The following is a 15,465-nucleotide window of genomic DNA, read 5'->3' as shown; positions in this document are numbered from 1 at the left end:
CAGCTGAGGTCTCTATTTTAGGGCCGTGAGTTTAAGCTCTGTGTTCAAGCTCTACACCCAGCATGGAGCCCACTTACAAAAGAAAAGAAAAGAAATCAGTTGATGCTAGACTAGCCACATTTCAAGCACTTAATAGTTATATGTGGTTAATGGCCACCATATATAATTTTTTAAGATTTTATTTATTCATGATAGACACAGAGAGAGAGAGGCAGAGACACAGGCAGAGGGAGAAGCAGGCTCCATGCAGGGAGCCTGACACGGGATTCGATCCTGGGTCTCCAGGATCAGGCCCTGGGCTGAAAGCAGTGCTAAACTGCGGAGCCACCAGGCTGCCCATGGCTACCATATTGGATAGCACAGACACAATATTTCCTTCATCACAAAAAGTTCTATGGACAGCCTGATTGAGACCCCAAACTCTTTCCTTTGGGAAGGTCAGTATTGTTAGAACATATCGAGTGGACTGGGGCAGGCTCCATAGAGGTCAGAGGGCTTATAGCAAAGGATCCCAGTAGCTCCAGTGGGTAGAGTTCATTGTGAGAGAGCTGACTGTGCAGGGACCCTGTGGTTGGGTTGACTGGTGGGGGAGATGGCCCCTGGGATGGACAGGTGGACGTGGTGAGCACCTTGCGAGGTAGAGGGGTAAGATTGGGGCAGGATGGAGAAGGATGTTGCTGGGTGGAGTGGATGCTGTGGGGGAGGTTTTGCTCTTGGAAAGATGTGGTAGCTCCATTTGAGGAATAGGCAGTGGGTTTTCAGCAGAGTATAAGGGGCTGGGAGTGTCAGATACTTCAGGAGAAATGAGCTAGGCCTCATGAGACCATATCCTTGGCTAATGCCCTGCAAGGAAAAATTGTGGCCACCTCCTGCTCTGAGTCCAGATGTCTTCAGGATGGTAGCACTCTGTTGGGTGATCTCAGCAGGACTCGCAAGGGTCAGTGTTGTGTGCAGGTCTCAGCCTATCAAGAAACAATGTAGTGGCTGGACCAGGCCTGTGGTTCTTATCATTAATAGCAAGAGGCCCTTCAGCAATAACCATCAGGAAACTTGGAGGAGAAAAGGGTTTATTACTTACAAGACCTGGAAATTACACAGCGTACTTGGGGCCACACAGCAAGATTGCAGGGAGAGAGAGAGAGAGAGAGAGAGTGAGGGAGTGACCTAGCAAGGGCTTGGGGTTCTGCTTTTATTGGAGTCAATGGTGGGGGCCTAGGGTTTCTTTTTTTTTTTTTAATTTTTATTTATTTATGATAGTCACAGAGAGAGAAAGAGAGAGAGGCAGAGACATAGGCAGAGGGAGAAGCAGGCTCCATGCACCAGGAGCCCGATGTGGGATTCGATCCCGGGTCTCCAGGATCACGCCCTGGGCCAAAGGAAGGCGCCAAACTGCTGAGCCACCCAGGGATCCCCTCTTGTTAGCAGTTTTATGAAGCCATCAGTTTCTCCATTAGAGCTGTGTACACTCTTATCTGTTCAACGGTATGACCTAAAAGTCATCAGAAACTTGTACATCAGAAAGAGGCTTTTCCATGAATCTCACCGAAGATGAAGCACTTTTGCAAAAGTTTCAGAATAAAACAATAACTGTAGATAACAAAAGACTTAAAAATAGTCATGGTTAAAGATCTTATCAGAGTCCATTAAATGCGATTGACTAAGAAATTTCGTTATTTCTGCGACACACAACATTTCAAGATAATAACTAGAATTATGACTGAATTTCATACAATTTCTCAAGCACTTATATACTTATACAAATATAATATCTTACAATGTTTCCCATATAATTTAACATATCAAATAAGCCTAATTAGTTTAATGTCTCTCTTTCTATAAGGAGAGAGAACAAATCTTTTGAGATGGTTCAAGGTAATCTCAGTTAGCTTAAAGTCTGTAGGTCTTCATTTGGAATTTGTAAAAAATACCAAAAATTTTGGATGCTCGATTAAATAGGATTGTAAGTCACTGTGAAACTATACTTATGGTTATACTTTTAACCAAAGTGACAATAAAAGATTTTGTAGGCAAATATAGAAAGTTACATAACTGTAAAAAGAAACAACACTTTACCTCTTTTTTTTAATTTAAATTTTATTTTATTTTTTTTAGAGAGAGAGACAGTAAGAGCATGTGTGAGTGGGCAGTGGAGTGGGGCAGAGGGAGAGGGAGAGAATCCCAAGCAGCCTCCACGCCCAGAGTGGAGCTCTACATGGGGCTCAGTCTCACCGCTCTGAGATCATGATTTGAACTGAAATCAAGAGTCTGATGCTCAACTAACTGAGCCACCCACGTGCCCTGAGTTTAGCTCTTTTTTTTTTTTTTGAGTTTAGCTCTTAATAGGGAAGATTCAACTGTCTTAGATAACCAAAGATGGGATAAAGACAAAGTGAAGCACAGAAAATTGTTTTGAGAAAAAACAAATTCCTTGCTTTCTAGTCAGATTATTCGAAAGATAAAGAAAAGCCTTTCACGATCTCTTATTAGGAGCAGACTGGTACTCAAAACTTTGTCCTTTTAGCAATCAAAGAAAATTTCAGGGGCACCTGGGTGGCTCAGTCAGTTAAGCTTCTGCCTTTGGCTCAGATCATGATCTCAGGGTCTTGACATTGATCCCTGCATCAGGCTCCTTTCTCAGTGGGGAGCCTGCTTCTCCCTCTACCTCTGTCACTCCACTTGTGCTATCTCAGTCACTATCTTTGTCTCTCTCAAATAAAATCTTTTTAAAAAACAAGAAAATTTCATAAGTATACTATTGATATTAAAGCTTATCTAAAAAAATCCTTATAATAGTAAATCTTTTAAAAAAAATGGCAGGGGGATGCCTGGGTGGCTCAGCGGTTGAGCATCTGCCTTTGGCTCAGGGAATGATCCCACAGTCCCAGGATTGAGCCCCACATCTGGATCCCTGCATGGAGCCTACTTCTCTCTCTGTCTCTGTCTCTGCTTCTGTCTCTGTGTCTCTCATGAATAAATAAATAAAATCTTTAAAAAATCCTTATAAGAGCAAGTCAGTTTTAGCCAACTTGCCCACACAAAGTAAAATTCTTTTTCTCAAAAAAAAAAATTAAAAAAAAAAAAATTCTTTTTCTCTCTTTTTTCAAATTTCTACTTTTTAAATTATTTTTAAAAGATTTTATTTATTTGGAAGAGTGTGGACACACAAGTCAGGGGAGGAGCAGAGGGAGGAGAAGCAAGCTCCCCGCTGAGTAGGGATCCCCAACTCTGGGCTCAATCCCAGTACTCTGAGATCATGACCTGAGCCAAAGGCAGGTAGTTAACTAAGGAGCCACCTAGGACACCCCTCTCTCTTCTCAAATTTCTATACCATTTTGTTCTTTATTCTCCTTTTTCCCATTCTGAAATAACTAGCTTGATGACAAAATTAATTTCCCTTAAAAATTCATCTCCATACCTCATATCTTTCTTTTTTTTTTACCTCACATCTTTCTTACCCAAAAACATATCCTACTTTCTTTGCATACAGAAATTTTAGTTACATATATTAATTGAAATTCTTTTTTCTAAAGATTTATTTATTTATTTATGATAGACATAGAGAGAGAGAGAGAGGCAGAGACACAGGAGGAGGGAGAAGCAGGCTCCATGCAGGGAGCCCGATGTGGGACTCGATCCCGGGACTCCAGGATCGCGTCCCGGGCCAAAGGCAGGCACTAAACCACTGAGCCACCCAGGGATCCCCTATTAAATGAAATTCTTAACCCTTAGGGGCACCAGGGTGGCTCAGTGGTTGAGCATCTGCCTTTTTTTTTTTTTTTTTTTTTTTTGTTGTTGTTGTTGTTGTTGTTGTTTTGACCATCTGCCTTTGGCTCAGGTCATGATCCCAGAGTCCTGGGATCGAGTCCCAGATCAAGGTCCTCGCAGGGAGCCAGCTTCTCCCTCTGTGTATGTCTCTGCCTCTCTCTCTTCTCTCTCAAGAATAAATAAGTAAAATCTTAAAAAACAAAAGCCAAAAATATTGATATGCCCTAGCCGACCAACGGGTTACTTATACTCAGACACAGGTACCAAAAAAGGGAAATTCCGTATGTTCCCATTCCTCTTCATCTTCCCTCTTAACTACAGCCCCCTACCTCTGTCCTGTCCCAGGATCCCTTGGAGTATATTCAATTAACTTCTATCTCCTTTGTTCTGCCTTGGATGAATTCTTTCATCTCCTGCACCATTGGCCTCCACCCAATAGGGTCGCCCCACCTTTGGTAGCCCCCATCTGATTAGAGTGCACCACGTTACCAACATTTTTTTAAAGTTTTCTTTATTTATTTATTCATGAGAGACACACAGAGAGAGGCAGACAGAGAAGTAGGCTCCCCATGGGGAGCCCATGCAGGACTTGATCCCGGATTCCGGGATCATGACCTGAGCCAAAGGCAGATGCTCAACCACAGAACCACCCAGGCGCCCCCCCCCCCGCAACATTTTTTTTAATTTTTTCAACATTTTGTTTTAATGACCTTTCATTCCTAATATATTCTTATGAACATGTTTTTTTTTTAAGATTTTATTTATTTTTTCATGAGAGACACAGATAGAGAGGCAGAGACACAGGCAGAGGGAGAAGCAGGCTCCATGCAGGAAGCCCGATGCGGGACTCGATCCTAGGACCACAGAAACATGCCCTGAGCTGAAGGCAGATAGATGCTCAACCGCTGAGCCACACAGGTGTCCCTGAACATGGTTTTTGTAGTGACATTTTTCAGATAGGTTAAAGAGATTGAATGCTGAGCTTGGGGAATTTATTCTTCTTACAGATTTGTCTTTTTAATATAGACCATAGTCTTTTTTTGTGATACAACAAAAACTAGCTCTTTATAAATGAACATTTTAGTTCATTTGATGTCTCTTAAAAGTTGAGTAATTTTCCAATGTACCTTCTTTTAGTATCTTAAGAGTATCTTAAGGCTGAGCAATTCACAGAATCTAACAAGTTTAAGAATTATTCAAAGGTCTTCAAACATTTTATACCATTTACAGTAATTCATATTATAGGAGATTGTTTTGAACATTTTGAAGATTTACATGCAATTCGACTAGATCTGCTTTTATTTTCTCTTCATAATCAATTTGAGCAGACATGGAAACATAATCTGGGATGGGGAACCTGAAAGTGGGAGACTGAGATGTGGAGGCTGAGGACACAGTGAGGGTAGGGGTCCCTGGAACACTGGAGGCCAGGCCCCTCTAATACTCTCAGGCCCTGTGACTCCACTCCTTGCCTTATCCTATATAAATCCATGATACACTTTTTGGAAAAATCAGTAAATTTAGTCAACTGTATGAATGAGCCGCTTGGAAAAATAATGTTTGGTCTTTGACTCTAAGAGATTTTTTTCTCCATTTGATTTTCTTCAAGCATCCCTGATACCTCTTGTGCTGGGTAATGTCCTAGCTAGGTTGGTTCTGTCCCAGGCTACCCCAGAGCTTAGGAGTCCCAGCCTCTGCAGCCTTCTGACCCACCTGCCTCCCCAAAATCCTGCTCAGATTTTGAACAAGCCATTTCCTGCCTTGGGCCCCCACTGAATCTCTTGGGGACCACTGTTCTTCCCCCTCTGTCAGTGCTTCCAACACTCCCCATTCCCCTCTTATCTCTTCATATGGCCCTGGCTGGCCACTGTGCCTTTGCTCAGGCTGTACCTCTGGCCTTGGAGCTCTTTTTCAGTTCTGGGTTACTCTTTCCCAGGTTCTTCCTCTGATGCTGTGGTCTCTTTCACTCTCTGGGGTAAAGGATAAAAGATAAAGTATCACCAGTGAGACCACTTAGGGACAGTATGTATACTTTGGGCCCCCAGGGAGTGGCTGGAGGAATTCCCTCTGGGCCATTGACAATTAGGGAGGGCATCTTGGGGAGGTGTGGTTTGGGCTGACCTTGACAGATGGGTTGGGTTCAAGTATGCCATGAGATGACTAGGACACCCAGGAGGGGCAAAGGGGAGGCCTTAGCAAGGTTTATAGGCAGAAGCCAGTGTGGTGTTCCAAAGTTTAAGGTGTTTGTTCCTCCTCAGGAAGTGAGGAAGGTGGACAGGTTGGCAGATGATGGACAACCTTGAATGCCCGGCTAGAGTGCTACACTTGGCCCCTGTGGTCCTGGGCTGGAGATGTGGTATGCATGGTTCCACTTCAACACTGTGCTGTTGGCAAACATGAAGAGTTAATTAGAGGGGGACCTGGGTGACTCAGTTAAATGACTCTTTTTTTAATTTTTATTTTTAAAAAAATTTATTTATTTATTCATGAGAGACACACACACACACACACACACACACAGAGGCAGAGACACAGGCAGAGGGAGAAGCAGGCTCCATGCAGGGAGCCTGATGCGGGACTCAATCCCGGGACTCCAGGATCACGCTTTGGACTGAAGGTGGCGCTAAACCGCTGAGCCACCTGGGCTACCCAGGTGTCTGACTCTTGATTTCAGCTCAGGTCATGATCTTGGGGTTGTGGGATCAGTCAGGTAACAGGCTCTGCACTCCTAGTGGGATCTACTCCAGAATCTCTCTCCCTTTTCCCCTCCCTCTCCCTCTACCCTTCCCCCTGCTCGTGCTTTCTCTCTCAAAATAAATAAATAAAATCTTAACCTAAAAAGAGTCAATTAGAATTACTTGTAATAACCAAAATGTAGAAACAAGTCAAATGACCACCCATTGATATGTGGGTCAACAAAATGTGGGTGACTGTACAATGGAATATTATTTGGCTATAGAAATGAAATAACCAATACATGCTGCATCATGGATAAATATTGAAAACATTATGCTAAGTGAAAGAAGCCGAACTGTTTATACGAAATGTTCAGAATAGAAAAATTCATAGAGACAGAAATTAAATTAGTGGTTGTCTAGGGCTAGGGGTGCAGCTTGGTGGTGGGGGGTGGCTGCTAACAGGGGGTTTCTTTTTTTTTAAAGATTTCTTTATTGGGAATCCCTGGTGGCTCAGCAGTTTAGCACCGCCTTCAGCCCAGGGTGTGATCATGGTGACCCAAGATTGAGTCCCATGTTGGGCTCCCTGCATGGAGCCTGCTTCTCCCTCTGCCTGTGTCTCTGCCTCTCTCTCTGTGTCTGTCATGAATAAATAAATAAAATCTTTTAAAAAAATAAGATTTCTTTATTTATTTTAGGGTGAGAGAGAGCGTGCACATGTGTGAGCAGGGGGAGGGGCAGAGGGAGAGGGAGAAAGAATTTCTTTTTTTTTAAAGGCTGTGGAGCATTTAGATGACCACAACTTTTTTTTTTTAAGATTTTATTTATTTATTCATAAGAGACACAGAGAGAAAAAGAGAGAGAGAGAGAGGCAGAGGGAGAAGCAGAGTCCATGCAGGGAGAGTGATGTGGGACTCAATCCGGGGACCCCAGAACCACACCCTGAGCTGAAGGCAGACGCTCAACCACTGAGCCACCCAGGCATCCCAAGAGAGAGAATTTCAAACAGGCTCTGCTGAGTGCAAAGCCCAAGATGGGGCTCAATCTCAGGACCCTGAGATCCATGACCTTAGCCAAAACTAGGAGTTGGATGCTTCACTGACTGAGCCACCCAGGTGCACCTAACGGAGAGTTTCTTTTGGGGATGATGAAAATGTTCTAAAACCAACTGTGGTGCTGGTTGTACAACTCTGTGAATATACTAAAAATCATTGACTTGACACTTTAAATGGGTGACCTGTGTGGCATGTCATTCGTATCTCAGTAAAGCTGTTACAACAGAAAAGAGTTGATTTGGGAGTAGACACCTGCTTTCCAATCCTTTCAGCCACAGGCAATGAATATGAGTTACAGGCGCATGCTGCCCTGCCTGTATGAAAGAAGGGAAGACTGAGGTCATGGTCCAGTCCTGACTTGGGTCACATCATTCTGGGGACTCCCTGGGGTGCCAGGTGGCTGGAAGGGAAGGCTGAAAGACGGAGGCTCATCAGGGGGTTGGCTTCTCTCCTGCGGCACCACCCCCAGCCATGTGAAAGCGCAGAAATGTTGAAGTTGCACAGGGCTTATGGATTGCTGCCACAGGAGAGGCTGGGAATGGGGAATGGAGCAGGACAAGGTCACCTGGCAAGCAGGAAGGGCTGCCCAGGCTAGGAAGCTGAAGGTTTCATCTTTCTCATGGGAGGCAATGTGGAGATGGGAAATCTGATTTTGCAATGTATCCCTGGCCCAGGGTGGGTATTCTTGCACAGGACAGGGTGTGATTGCTCACTGCTGTCTTGGCCTTTCCCAGAATGACACATACTTCAGTTTGACACTTCCTGCCCTAGCCCCCACCTTGCAACCACAACCAGAGGAAGACAGATGGGCCCTGGGAGCTGACAGCTGGGCAATATCTGGGTTTCCCCCTCCTGACTGGACAGAGCTTCCATCTCCCTAGACACCATGTTCCAGGACCCTCTTGGGAATCACCCCAGGAAACAATGTCATATTACTAGAAATTACCCATCATCACCCCCATGATGTATAGTTTTTCTTTCAACAGATGTTTTCTTCTCACTCTGTAACTGCTGGCTGCTGGGCCCCTCGGAGGGCAGAGTCCAGTGCTGGGTCCTTAGAGGGACCCAAAGATGAAACAGGTCCTGTCCCCTAGAGACTCTAGGGGATGAAGAAATGCAGAGTATTGTCCTCAGAAGCCTCTGTCTGTAGGACAAACTTCTCACATTTGGGAAGCCCTTGGTCGGGCAGAGGTTGGTTAGAAAGGATGGCTTGGTGAGTCCCAGACTAAGGGGGCAGCTCAGGTCTTCATGACTCTTGCCTAAGGAGATAGGTAGTCCTATCCTGGGGACCAGTCTGAGATAAAAGGTAAGGTCGGTGAGCTGCTTCCCATCCTGGTGTTGGGTGTGGGGTATATCATAGAGGATGCCAACTGGGGGTGACACTGGGACAGATCTCCTGGAGAGGCTGACCCTGAGTAGAAATGTAACAGGGGCCTGGGGAAGTGGGTGGTGTTGTTGGCAAGGAGGGCACAGCTCCCAAACTTGCATGTGGGCACATATCTGTTGGGGAACAGTTGAGCTAGAGTCATTGTAGAGCAAGGAGACTTGCCCCTGACCTCACTCACAAAAATGCCCCGGGAGTGCAAGACTTGACAGGAAACATGCACTTTCTCACTCGCTGTCACACAGTCCCCATGCAGACATTGCAGGGCATGTAATCTGCATTCTAAGGATGAGGAGATTGAGGCCCAGGAAAATAAAGCAACTTGCTCAAAATCACACAGCTAGGAAATGACGGTGCCCAGGACCCCCATTCCAGGTCTTCTGGCAGAACAATCCTGCAGATGAGAGGAAGGCACACAGTGGCAATTGCAGAGTGGGCAAAACTGCTATAAAAGGCCCTGATGTGAAGCCCTGCTTGACAAGAGGCCACTGGGGCAACAGCTGGTCTGTGAAACTAGGTTGCACAGCATCCCACATTTCCTTCCTTTTCCCAAGGCTGAGTGCACAACCAGCAGCATGCATCCAGGCTACACCTTCCGAGGTGCCCCACCAGAGCCCCCAAGAGTCCCATGGGCCTTTGGAGCCAGGAGCTACCCCCAGTCTCACAGCCTCACAGCCATTTCACAGGAGAGCTGGGATGAGCATTTGCCTCATGGCCTCTGGACCCCTCTGTCACTGTCACCCCTTTGTCACTTCTCCCAGTGGTGTTCTCTCCACTCCCCAGAACCAGCCTTCCCAACCTGGCATCTCGACTAGAGCATTGGACTTAGAGTCATTTGGGGTCAATTCAGAGGAGACTTTCTGGAGGAAGCAAAGAGGAGCAAAGAGGAGGAGGGTGCTGTGTCTGTTTGGAAGTCAGGGAAGTCTTCACAAGGTGGAAGGGCATGCCAAACAGAGGGATCCGGTGCAGAAGGCTTTTTTTTTTTTAAGATTTTATTCATTTATTCATGAGAGACACACAGAGAGAGGCAGAGACAGAGGCAGAGGGAGAAGCAGGCTTATGTGTGACTTGATCCCAGGACTCTGGGATCATGCCCTGGACTGAAGGCAGACATTCAACCAATGAGCCATTCTGGTGCAGAGGTTGAAAAAGAGAAGGAGGCTCTAGGAGTCTGAGCAGTTGGAGTATATATATAGCATCCTGGTGCCTGGGGTGTTCAGGACTGTGGGGGCAGGGAGGTGGTAATGGGAAGCAACAAGATACCAGCCCAGGAGGCATGTGGGCTCCTAAAGGCAGAGGTTTGAAAGAGCCCTTGGAAAGCTGGTGTGGATGGTAGATTGTGGTCTGGGGAGAGCCTGGAACTCAGAGAAAGTGGAGTCTGGAGAATATGGTCACACTTCAGGGGAGAGAAGATGGTGGTAGGAACCAGGACAGGGACGTTGGGGGGGAGGTGAGAGGGAGTATTCCCAGGAAAAAGGAGCAGATGGGGTACCCCCTATGTTTTCATCTCAGGGTTCATGCAATGGCACTGAGCAAAACAGCAGGCCAACAGGCCCAGTGGGGACAACCAGGGGTGTTTATAGGAGTCTTGAATTTAGAGATACAGACCGTAACTGTCTCCAATAACTGGTATCCTAAAAGGGGATGTCCCCAGGGAGATGTGAGGCCTGGGAAGAGAAGCAACTCAGGATACAATTCTGCAAGCCTCACATATTAAGAGGGGTCCTCAGAGGAGACTAAAGAGTACCTGGGAGATGAGAGGGAAACCAGGAGGGTAGCATCAGGGGACAATGAAACAGGTGTCATCATGCCTGCACAGGCAAAGACAAGGCTTCAGAGTGACCCTGCCATCTAATGAGGGCTGGCCAGCCTGTAGTGGCCTGTGTTTGAGAGAGCGAGGAAGTGGGTCAGTGAAGGTAGAGGACCTCAGGTTCAGAGGGTAGCAGGGAGCCAGTGCAATGGGCCACATCTGATGGTGGCTGGGGCCATTTTTATTTTATTTTATTTTTTTAAATTTATTTATTTATGATAGTCACAAAGAGGGAGAGAGAGAGAGGAGAGAGAGAGAGAGAGAGAGGCAGAGACACAGGCAGAGGGAGAAGCAGGCTCCATGCACCGGGAGCCCGATATGGGATTCGATCCCGGGTCTCCAGGATCGCGCCCTGAGCCAAAGGCAGGCGCCAAACCGCTGCGCCACCCAGGGATCCCTTGGGGCCATTTTTAGACTGAGAAGGCAGTGGAGATGAACTCAGGAAAGGAGGACAGCCAGAGCTGAGGGCTGACTGAGTGCATCAGGCTCTAGACCAGGGGTGGTTACTGTTAATCATTCATCAAACATTTGCTGAGTGTGTATTGGGTGCGAGGCAGTGCCTAGAGCTGGATATTGAGTGGTGAATACACTACGTTGCCATGATTCCTGAGGAGGCCATCTGGGGAGAAGGATGTAGGACACCCGTCTGCCTCTCTTTCTCTCCTGCGGAACTCAACTCTCTTGAGCAACCTTGGCAATAACACTCCCCTGTGGGGCCCAGGAGAGGCCCAAACCTTGCCAGGGAGATGGAGAAACTATTTCTCTAGTTGCACACCAGGCAGACTTGCGCACTGCCCAGCAAGCCCGGTGGGGCAACAACAGCCCACTGAGGCAAGCCTCGGCCCACATCCTGGCAGACAGCCAGGGATAGGTGGGTCAGGAAGGCTCCTGACTGGGTCTTTGCATCAGGCCCAGGCTGGGCATAAAGGAGAGACTTGCAGGCTGGGAGGAGGGAGACTTGGGGACCATGGAGACCCAGAAGGACAGCCCCTCCCTGGGGCGGTGGTCACTGTTGCTACTGCTGCTGGGCCTGGTGATCACTCCGGCTGCCTCCCGGGCCCTTAGCTACAGGGAGGCTGTGCTCCGTGCTGTGAATGGCTTCAACCAGCGGTCCTCGGAGGAGAATCTCTACCGTCTCCTGCAGCTCAACTCACAGCCCAAGGGAGTGAGTCGAGGAGGGGGCAGTGAGGAAAGAGGCTCTGCTCCAGCCAGCAGGTCTTGGCCATACTGTCCCTCCCTTTGTTCATGCTTTGCTCACGTCCAGATGGCTTTTCTCCCTTTAAGTGTAGTCCCACCTCTTCCAGCAAAACTTCCCAGATCTGTGTGCCACTACCTGCCCCCCAGCATGAGTGCTTCTTGCCTTAGAATCTTTACTGTATAAAAAGGTGTCACTCCCCATCAGCCTTCTGGAAGTTCCAGGGATAAGAGTGGGATTTCAGGCTCTGGGGTGTGACTTCCCTGCCCAGGGACGGGCTCTGCTTGGCCTTGAGATTCCAGTGGCAATATCTTTCCCTCCAGGAGGCCTCTGCTTTCCCTTGGTCCCCTGAGCGGGAGACGCTATGCATTAGAGCCTGTCTGAGGTCCGCTCATGCTCTCTCATCTTGGTGAGGGCAGGAATGGGCTCTGTCTTCCTCATCTCTGTGCCTTAGCACAAAGCCAGTGCCAGGCAGAGATCAGGGGTTGTTAAAAAGCTGTTCTCTTAGCTGGGAGGCAGGTGGGGTGGGCAGGGAGACATATTAGAGAAGGTAAGCATGAGCCTGACTCTCGTCTTCCCACTTCCTCCTCTGCCAGGATGAGGATCCAAACATCCCAAAGCCTGTGAGCTTCACGGTGAAGGAGACTGTGTGTCCCAAGACGACACAGCAGCCCCTGGAGCAGTGTGGTTTCAAGGACAATGGGGTGAGGCTGGGGGTGCTGGCAGATGCCCCCCAAGGAACTGAACAAGAGGCTTCCTGGGACTGTTTCCAGCCGCGGGGGTGAGGCTGGGAGGTTATGGCATGGGCGTTCCAATTTGACCTGGAGCCTCTTCTTCTTAGCTGGTGAAACAGTGTGAAGGGACAGTCATCCTGGACGAGGACACGGGCTACTTTGACCTCAACTGTGATTCAGTGAGTGATCCCTTCTGGGTTGTAGGGGTTGATGGGGTGGTGGTGCATGGCCAATTAGCCACCTTCGCATCAGGCAGAGAAAGCCTCTTCTACCCTTGGCTTCTCCCTCAACCTGAACCTCAGGTCTCCAGGACTGGCTCTACAATCCCCTAGAACAGCAGGTTTTCAAAGTGTGGTCCTGAGTACCTGGGAATTCATTAGGAATGCAAATTCTCAGCTCCTACTCCAACCTACAGAATCAGATTCTGGGGTGGAGCCCAGTAACCTGGAGTTTAACAAATCCTCCAGGGAAAAAAAACAAAAACAAAAACAAAAAAACAAATCCTCCAGGGGATTCTGACTCCTGTTGAAGCTTGAGAGCCACTTAGAGTAATGGATTTTAAGCTGTGAGACCCTGGGAAGCCCTCTGCCATCTCTGGGACAGTTTCTTCATCTGTCTATGGGTGTAGGGATTCAATCAACCACATACTCTAAAGGTTATAGCCAGAGGATGAACTGGAACCCCAAGGTTCTTAGGGTGGCCCAAGAAGGGGGGTGTCTAGGAGGGGAGGGGTCTTGTCTTGACCCTGGATCCAGCCCAGCCCCCATAAAGAAACTGCTTTCTTCTGATGCACAGATCCTGCAAGTCAAGAAAATTGACCGGCTGAAAGAGCTCATCACGACAGGGGGGCAGAAGATTGGCGAAAAGATTAGGAGAATTGGCCAGAGAATCAAGGATTTTTTTAAGAATCTTCAGCCCAGGGAGGAGGAGTCCTAAGGGCCTGCTTTGCCCTGGCTTAGGCTTCTGGACCCTGAAAAATAAATTTTTGTGAAAGCAACTTCCTCCTCCAAGATTCAATTTTACTTATCTTGCCTCCTCCCACTTACCATGACTGAAGCCTCAATTCTGGGAGGACTTATGCATGTGTGTGCATGTGTGCATGCACCTGCCCATGCAAAACACAAAGGTGGGTGAGGGGTGAGGCTGCAGGGCCAGGAGCGCCAGGACAGTGTCTCTATTCTCAGGATTCTTCTCCATGCCCTTTACATGCCTCCCACCATCTTCATTGAACACCCAGTAGTGATGGAGGAGATCTACCCTGTGTGTAGTGGTAGTGGAGGTGCTGTAGAGCTGTACCTGCTCATATAGAGATGACAGCTGAGGGAGGGGCCAGACATTTTGTTAAACACAGAGACACAGTTCAGTCTCCTGGCTGGCTGGGTCCTATGGTCAGCCTTCTGGTATAATTCCCATAAAGTTCCAATTCCCCTTGAAAATCTTAACTCTGGAAAAGCACACCACTCCTGGCATCTCTTCTGGCATTGGAAAACATCACTGTTTCTTTAGCTGGGTAGCAGATTTAAGTTGGGAGCTTTAATGTTGGGAACATTTGGTACCATTAAAAGCAAGAATCATGCTCGGCAGGCTGAAGAGCTCTGGCTAGGAGAGACATGGGTGTTTCAGACACTGTCAATGTCTTGCCCACTTGCCATTCAGTAGCTGACTAGAAGCTCCTGTGGCTCTGGGCTAGGGGCAGACTGGAAGTTCTGGGGAGTTGGCACTCCAGAGAGCAGTCTCAACCAAAGATTGGTGGGAATTGGCAGACAAATATTTTCTTTTCCTTGTTCCTTGGGTGGGCCCACTCTAAGATGTGTTATACATCTCCCAGGTCCCCAGCTGGTTGTGCCCCTGTTGCTCACAGCAATGACCTATTCATTAACACATCCTGTTCTGGCTTCTGTTCCTGTTCCGTCTCACTTCCTTATGTTCCTGCTGTTGCTTTTTTTTTTTTTTAATTTTTTATTTATTTATGATAGTCAGAGAGAGAGAGAGAGAGAGAGGCAGAGACACAGGCAGAGGGAGAAGCAGGCTCCATGCACCGGGAGCCTGACGTGGGATTCGATCCCAGGTCTCCAGGATCGCGCCCTGGGCCAAAGGCAGGCGCCAAACCGTTGCGCCACCCAGGGATCCCTGCTGTTGCTTTCTGTATTTGCCTGCCAAATAAACTACTTCCACTTGCATCCTTGTCTTAGGTCTGCTTCTGGGTCAGCCTAAAATAAGACATACATGTCCTGCTCTGAGAGCAACAGGAAGCAGGATATCACATAGCATTTACTTTATTATCTGTCATGCTTGCTTCTTCCTAGTGAGCAGATCATATTAAGGTTTTCTGCTTTTCATGGCTCTCACTTTCCAAAGTGGGCCCATAGTGAGTGGGCTCTAACTTGACCCTCCCTTCTGTGACAACCACTGTTCATTAATTACTGGATGCCCTATCCAGTCATGGGCCATCGTTGTAATTACCCTGGAAATCAGAGTTAATTGTCTTAGTGAAGGGATGTGACCTCTGATTACAAGGATCTGAAAAGGCTCTTGCTTTAGGAAATAGGTTTCCTCTTCCATCAAAGGTGTTCATATTTGTGTGTACTTTATTTAGTTTTTATACTTTTCTAAATGTCCCTGGGATCATGACCTGAGCCAAAGGCAGATGCTCAACCAACTGATCCACCCAGGTGCCCCTGCTTAGATTATTTTTGTAGTTGCTTTAGATTCAGTCCTCTAACTGCTCCTTAGATGGCCTTTGCTCCTTGTGGCTAGCTTGGGGGCAAAAGCATGAGCTCAGGAACCATGCTTTTAGTTTGGTCTTTTTAGGGCAGGATGGCCCACACAGATGTTTGTGATGAGAGG

General features: G+C 47.4%; 1 protein-coding gene across 1 annotated transcript; it reads left to right on the top strand.

Annotated features, from left to right (window-relative positions):
- The first annotated feature begins 11,597 nt into the window (after positions 1 to 11,597).
- On the top strand, positions 11,598 to 13,615 carry CAMP (cathelicidin antimicrobial peptide). Its single transcript, XM_055344463.1, has 4 exons — positions 11,598 to 11,854; positions 12,481 to 12,588; positions 12,726 to 12,797; positions 13,414 to 13,615. The coding sequence occupies exons 1-4, from the start codon at positions 11,657 to 11,659 to the stop codon at positions 13,552 to 13,554; spliced, it is 519 nt and encodes a 172-aa protein (XP_055200438.1). The 5' UTR covers positions 11,598 to 11,656; the 3' UTR covers positions 13,555 to 13,615.
- Positions 13,616 to 15,465: the final 1,850 nt, after the last annotated feature.

This window comes from Nyctereutes procyonoides, unplaced genomic scaffold (assembly GCF_905146905.1).
Source record: "Nyctereutes procyonoides isolate TBG_1078 unplaced genomic scaffold, NYPRO_anot_genome, whole genome shotgun sequence".
Lineage (NCBI taxonomy): Eukaryota > Metazoa > Chordata > Mammalia > Carnivora > Canidae > Nyctereutes > Nyctereutes procyonoides.
Note: the sequence above shows the minus strand (reverse complement) of the source record. Positions and strands in the feature narration are given on the sequence as shown.

Coding starts and splice junctions, on each gene's coding strand:
- CAMP (XM_055344463.1), top strand. CDS start 11,657: ATGGAGACCCAGAAGGACAGCCCCTCCCTGGGGCGGTGGTCACTGTTG. Junction 12,589..12,725: donor GTGGTTTCAAGGACAATGGG/GTGAGGCTGGGG, acceptor TCTTCTTCTTAG/CTGGTGAAACAGTGTGAAGG. Junction 12,798..13,413: donor TTGACCTCAACTGTGATTCA/GTGAGTGATCCC, acceptor TCTGATGCACAG/ATCCTGCAAGTCAAGAAAAT.